Source organism: Plasmodium reichenowi, chromosome 2 (genome assembly GCF_001601855.1).
Source record: "Plasmodium reichenowi strain SY57 chromosome 2, whole genome shotgun sequence".
NCBI classification, from domain to species: Eukaryota; Apicomplexa; class Aconoidasida; order Haemosporida; family Plasmodiidae; genus Plasmodium; species Plasmodium reichenowi.
This window is the reverse complement of record NC_033647.1, coordinates 291,465-298,111: the sequence shown is the minus strand read 5'-3', so window position 1 is coordinate 298,111 and position 6,647 is coordinate 291,465. Positions and strand designations below refer to the sequence as shown.

Genomic DNA, 6,647 nt, shown 5'->3' with positions numbered 1-6,647 from the left:
TATATATATATATATATATATATATATATATATATATTTTTATATTTATGTTCATTTAATTTTTCAAAATGAATGTGAGTGTTACTATAAAAGGGAATTTGTCTAATTCCAGTAGCGAAAAGAATAAGAATTCTTCAAAAAAAAACGACGCATCTGTTTTTTTTAAATTTAAGAAAGAGAATTTGGATAAAAAAAAAATTATAAAAAATAATATTGTGCGAAAAGAAAAGAACAGTTTAAACAAAAAAGGCACAAGTAACAATACAACAAATTCTTTTTCAAAAGGAAATAACATAAAGCTATCTGGAGACCCTCATGCACGAAACGTTATAAATGAGAAGAAAAATTTATCCGAAAAGAAAAATGGCTTTACAACCAAATATGATTCTAAGAAATCATATTCAAGTAAAAAATCTAGCCTTTTAAACAAATTGCCATCTAGCGAAATTACTTTAAATAAATGTAACTTGAATTTTTTTGAAAAAAAAAAAAGTAAGGACAAACAAAATGTAAATAATAATATAAATGGTAGTAAGTTGATAAATTATGTAGATAAATTATATACAAATAATGAAAATATTCATAATAATATAAATGAGAAAAAGAGTTCCAACATATTTACAAAAAATATTCAGAAAAAAAACAAAACAAATTCTTCAAACAATTTAAATACATCTAACGTAAATAAAAAAACTTATAAGTTAGGAAATGTATTAGCACAACCTGAAAAATTCATAAGAAAGAAAAAAAATAAAATTATCAAAAATTTAAATTCATTAAAAAGAAATATAGACATTATGATGAAAAGTGAACAAGATCAAAATATATTGGAGGAACATATGTCATCTGTATCATCATCAAGTGAAAAAAAAAAAAAAAATAATAATAATATAGAACAAAATGAAAATATGGCAAAATTAGAAAAAAATGGACATGATAATATTTATATGAAAGACAATAAAAAAAATGATGAACAAAAAGGAGATAATAATACCAAAGAGCAAATACATATAAATGATGATGATGAAAAGAAAATATTCCATGACAAAAAAAATGATATGGAAAATAATACACAAGAAACAAAAACAAATATATTTCAAGATAATACTGTTGATACAATAAATGGGCATATTTGTAAGGACGAAAAAATCTTATTTCCATATTTTATAGAAGCTACTTATGATAAAAATAAAGATATTTTTAATGAAAAATATGATGATGATGATGATAATAATAATAAAGAGACAAATAATTTATTATTACCTGGTTATCATAATGTCACATTTGAAAATCTTAGTGAAAATAACAAAATGTATAATATTAATAATAATAATAATCCTGAACATGCTAATATCCAAATTAATAATTATCCAATATCAAATAATATATATGCAACTAATAGTTCATTCCCACCTTATAAATTTATATCTTATTTAAGACCAAAATTATCACCAAAAGCTTATCATTTAAAAAACAATGAAATCTTAAATAATTTTTTGTTTACATCTGCTGATATAACACGTGGTACTATACACCAACAATATAATATGACAGTTACTTATCCCTATGGAGTTCCTTATATTAATATGAAAAACAAAATCAACAAAAAGTAAAAACTAGTGTACATATTATTATAAGTATATAAATATTAAACATTAAATAAATAAATAAATAAATAAATATATATAAATATATATATATATATATATATATATATATATATATTTTATTTTTTTTTTTTTTTGATATTAATGCATGTTTGTAATAACTAAAAATAAATGAAGAATATAATATTAAGAAAAAAACATATTTTTTCTCTCTAATTTTGTAAATTATATAAAGATACAATTTGATATATAATTACATTTATCTGTTTATATATATATATGTATATGTTTTTTTCTTGATTTCTTGTTTTGTATTGTATTTTATTTCATGAAGGAATGAAATATATATTTTTTGCCTGAACAATTCATATTATTTTTAAAGAATATTAAAAAATAATTTATAATATAAATAAATAATTTTAAGTATAAATATATTGTATATATATATATATATATATATATATATATATATATTTTTAAGTGTTCTTCTTAAAATTAAATGATGAAACTATTCCATAAAATTTTGGACCATTTATAAAAAGAATAGAATTTTAATATGTATAAAAACATTTTTAATTTTGTCAAAATTTGTAAATTAAAAAAACAACTTTTAATCGTATACAGAATTATAAATATATATATATATATATATTTTTTTTATTTATATTAATATAAATTGATAAATATGTATTTTAAAGCTTTTTATGATAATTTTAAAGAGGAGTATGTATACCTAAAAAATGAAAATGAAAACCTTCCCGCCATTTTAACTTGCGAAAAAACAAATTCAATGGTTTGTTTATATGCTGAAAAAATAGAATAAAAAAAATAATATATATGTACATATAAATACATTATATTCTATTAACTTTCTAATTTTCGTTTTAGGAAAATGATACAATTATTAGGAGAATACCTAATAGTATACTTAAACGTATGGAAGATCAAAATGCGGAATATACAAAGGAAAACAATATTTCTGATAAATTAGAAAGATTAAGAGAATTGCTTATAAATGCAGATAAAAATACACATGAAATGTTGAAATGTAATGTAGATGAAAAAATTTGGACATTTTTCTTGTCATATCATATTAATAAAGATATGAAAATTACTGAAAGTTCTTGGTTATTTAATGAATATTATTTTTATAGATATCTTTGTTGTGCATATGATTTTGAAAAAACAAATTACGATTTTTTTCAATATGAAAAACAAGATTCTATAAACTGTAATAAGGTTATAATCGAAAATATATGTACATGTGCAAAAACATTAATTGAATTATATGATAAAAATCCACAAAAGAAAATTTTTTCCGTTTTTTTTTATTATGCTTTATGGGCAAACCAATTTGATCTTAGTTGGAATCCAACGAAAAATAAAAGTGAACAACATAATGTTCAGGAAAAAGATATAAGGAAAAAAACATTAAGAGAAAAACAATTTTGTTTTGATACAGATGATATTGATAAGTTATACAATAGTTTTTACATGGAAAACATTTTATGTAACGATATAAATGATATTTATAAGGATATGACTGTACAGGTAAAAAGAAATATATATATATATAAATATATAAATATAAATATAAATAAATATATATATATATATATATTTATATTTATATATTCATTTTAGAAACATAAAAGATTTGATATCGTGTTGGATAACATGGGAGTAGAATTTATAACAGATTTTTGTCTTTTATACTTTTTGACACATTACTTTGAGGAGATAACCATCCATGTGAAGAAGTTTCCCTTATTTGTCTCTGATACCATGATAAAGGATATTCATTATACTTTAAATGTTTTGTGTAATGATGAAAAGGTAAAAATAAAAGAAATAATAAAATAAAATAAAAAAATTATAAAACCATATTTATAAAGGTATTATAATATTATTTTAAACTTCCTTTGAATTTTTTATTTTTATAGTATCCAAATACCATGTTTATGGCCAATAAATGGAAAGAATTAATACAATTGCAAAAATGGAAAATAAGGGTAAAAAGAAAAAAAAAAAAAAAAAAAAAAAATTCAACATTTACGTAGTGTGAGTTGTTTTTTTTATTCATTATATTAAATTTTTTTTTTTTCTATTTTCAAATTAATAGGATGATATATATTGGAACATACCTCTTCCATACTGGGTAATGTCCAAAAACTTGTTGGAAGAATTGAAAAAAAGTTCTTTCGTATGCTTTAAAGGAGATGCAAACTATAGAAGATGTTTAGGTGATTTAAGTTACGACTTTTCAACATCACACAAAGATATTTTGAATTATTTTCCTTTTAAAGTTATTGCCTTACGATGTTTAAAATCGCCTCTGGGGTAAAATGAAATTTTTTTTTAATTATTTATATGTATTACATTTATGGGGGTCTATCCATTAAACGGATATGTATATTGTATGTACATCTATATATATATATATATATATATATATATACATATTTATATATTTTTATCTCTTAGTTGTGGAATTGATGAAAAAACTGTTCAAGAGTTAAATCAAAATAATCCTGATTGGAGTAATTATGGAGAGTAATAATAACAAAAATATAAAAATAAAAGAATAAAAAATAAAAAATAGCTAAATAAATCTTAACACATTTTATGAACAAATTTGTCGTTCATATGTACATTCATACACATATTTTTATTTTTATGTATTGTACATGTAAAGTGTATATAAATAGATGAACTGTTCATGCAAAAAGAATATAAGGAAATTTCTGAACCGTTAATATAATTCATATATATATATATATTTTTTTTTTTTTTTTTTTTTTAGATATGCTATTTTACAATATAATTCCCCAGAATAAATTTAATATATATAAAAGTAGGAAAAAACACATTTAGATCAGAAGAATACATTATATGGAAATAATAACACAATGTGGTCTTATTTATGTATTTTATTATTTATATGGTAGTATAAATATTTTTATTCTTATAAATATATAATCAATATGAGTATATTAGTAATAATTTTTTTTTTTTTTTTTTTTTTTTATATATATTAAAGAAAAGAGCATGAATAATTCAATTTTAATTAAAAATGTTTTACATTAAAAAAAAAAAAAAAGAAATTATGAATTTTTAGGTATTAACAAAATATTCGCAAAGCATTCTATTGCTTTTTTCTCACCAATTACTCCTAATTTCTCATGAGTTTTTCCTATAGAATAAAAATATTTACCAACAAAATAGAAATAAATATAAATAAATAAATATAAATATATAAATATAAATATAAATATATATATATATATATATATATATATATTCATAATTGATATTTTAATACTTCAATCTTTGCAAATTTTATATTCATTTTTTTTTACCTTTAACAGATATTTGCGACTCGTCAATATTTAACACTGTCGATATATTCTTTATAATATTTTTTCTGATGTTGCTTATTTTGGGAACTTGTGCTATTACATTAATATCCACGTTTCCAATGTCATAATTTTTTTTATATATTAAAAGTCTAGCATATCTTAAGAATATAGCCGAGTTTTTATTTTTATTTTTTTCCTCTTTATCAGGAAATAAAGTTCCTATATCTAAAGAACCTAAGGCACCTAAAATTGAATCAACTATCGAATGATATATTATATCACCATCACTATGTGATAAAACTAAAACATTATTTATTTTAACTCCTCCTAAGGTTAAGGTTTTAAAAGATTGTTCATTTTTATTAAAATCATTATTCGCATATGTATTATATTCTTCATCTAAAACTTTTATTTTGTGGATATCATAACCTTGACCTATTCTTATACCATTATAACAAAATAATTTCAAATATTGTTTTTCTCTTTTTTTTATTATTGCATTTTTTTTTAATCCAAAATTCAAAAAACAATATCCAGAGATATTATTTTTTATATTTTTTTCTTCTTTTGTTAGTAGAATGAAAAATGTTAATATAATTAATACCACATTAGAGGTGTATCCTTTTAAAAACATTATTTTATATGGAAGCAATAAAAAAATCTATTCTATTTTTATTGTACATATATAATTTGAAAAATGTTGTATCGCGCATATTTTTATCATAAAATCAATAAATAAATAATTAAATATATATCATAAATTTTTAGTAAACAAAAATAAAAAATTATACAGTTGGATTTATATATATATATATAATATATATATATATATATGTATAGTATATAAAAGAATAATATAGTAAATATTTCTTCAAAAAAATATATATATAATAAGGTATATATTAAATTGAAAATTTTTAATATTGAAAAAAATAAAATAGAATTAAAATTAAAATTTTCATTTACAAAAAATATATTTTATTATTATTACTATATATATAATATATATTATTATTATTATTATTTTATTTTATTTTATTTTTTTTTTTTTTTTTTTCCTTTTCTTTCCCATTTTGTTTTTGTATTTTTTATGGAGATTTACTAATATATTAATATATTAATAATGCTTCTAAACATATTTATAAATTTATAATATCATGTTAGTATATATTCTTATTTAATATATTTATATATATATAAATATATATGTTAACAAAAAATATGGTAGATATTTCCAAAAAAAAAAAAAAAAAAATAGGAATTATAAAAAAACTAAACCGAAAACAAAAATATTGTATATATTGAACGCTCCGTTAAACATTAATATAAAGTTGTTTGTATAAATGTTGAAGTATAGAGCTCCATTACCACATTTCAATTGCAAAAGTAAATTTGAGAAAATTTATGAAGAAAATTTGAATAATGGAAGTTTCAAAAGGATAAACAATCGCAAGAATAACGAAATCAGGGATATGTGTAATTTTTTAAAATTAAAACAAAAATACATAACAGTTGATATTATATATAATAAAATAAATAAATAAATATATATATATATATATATATATATATATATACGTATGTATATATGTTTTTTTTTTTTTTTTTTTTTTTTTCTTAGTTATCAAATTAGGAGAAGATGAAAACTATGGTTCTTCATGTTTCTATTCATTAGGGAATA

The 6,647-nt window shown here is 18.9% G+C and overlaps 4 protein-coding genes across 4 annotated transcripts in view; 3 read left to right on the top strand and 1 right to left on the bottom strand.

Annotated features, from left to right (window-relative positions):
* Positions 1 to 68: 68 nt before the first annotated feature.
* PRSY57_0208400 (hypothetical protein) lies at positions 69 to 1,613 on the top strand (the record flags this gene model as incomplete). Its single annotated transcript, XM_012905520.2, has 1 exon — positions 69 to 1,613. One exon carries the CDS (start codon positions 69 to 71, stop codon positions 1,611 to 1,613), a length of 1,545 nt encoding a protein of 514 aa, XP_012760974.2.
* A 679-nt stretch (positions 1,614 to 2,292) lies between these two features.
* Positions 2,293 to 4,444, top strand: PRSY57_0208300 (conserved protein, unknown function; the record flags this gene model as incomplete). The annotated part of the gene is made up of 7 exons (XM_012905519.2): positions 2,293 to 2,400; positions 2,496 to 3,158; positions 3,252 to 3,443; positions 3,551 to 3,619; positions 3,730 to 3,947; positions 4,092 to 4,160; positions 4,411 to 4,444. The coding sequence occupies 7 exons, from the start codon at positions 2,293 to 2,295 to the stop codon at positions 4,442 to 4,444; spliced, it is 1,353 nt and encodes a 450-aa protein (XP_012760973.2).
* A 267-nt stretch (positions 4,445 to 4,711) lies between these two features.
* PRSY57_0208200 (2C-methyl-D-erythritol 2,4-cyclodiphosphate synthase) lies at positions 4,712 to 5,600 on the bottom strand (the record flags this gene model as incomplete). The annotated part of the gene is made up of 2 exons (XM_012905518.2): positions 4,712 to 4,800; positions 4,967 to 5,600. The coding sequence occupies 2 exons, from the start codon at positions 5,598 to 5,600 to the stop codon at positions 4,712 to 4,714; spliced, it is 723 nt and encodes a 240-aa protein (XP_012760972.2).
* Positions 5,601 to 6,309: 709 nt separating this feature from the next.
* Positions 6,310 to 6,647, top strand: part of PRSY57_0208100 (3'exoribonuclease, putative) — a gene marked incomplete at both ends in the record, with an annotated part of 1,547 nt that continues 1,209 nt past the window's right edge. Inside the window, 2 exons of the mRNA XM_020114403.1 lie at positions 6,310 to 6,442; positions 6,588 to 6,647. Of these exons, the coding sequence (XP_019970875.1) occupies positions 6,310 to 6,442; positions 6,588 to 6,647 (193 nt within the window). The remainder of the gene's footprint in view (positions 6,443 to 6,587) is intronic.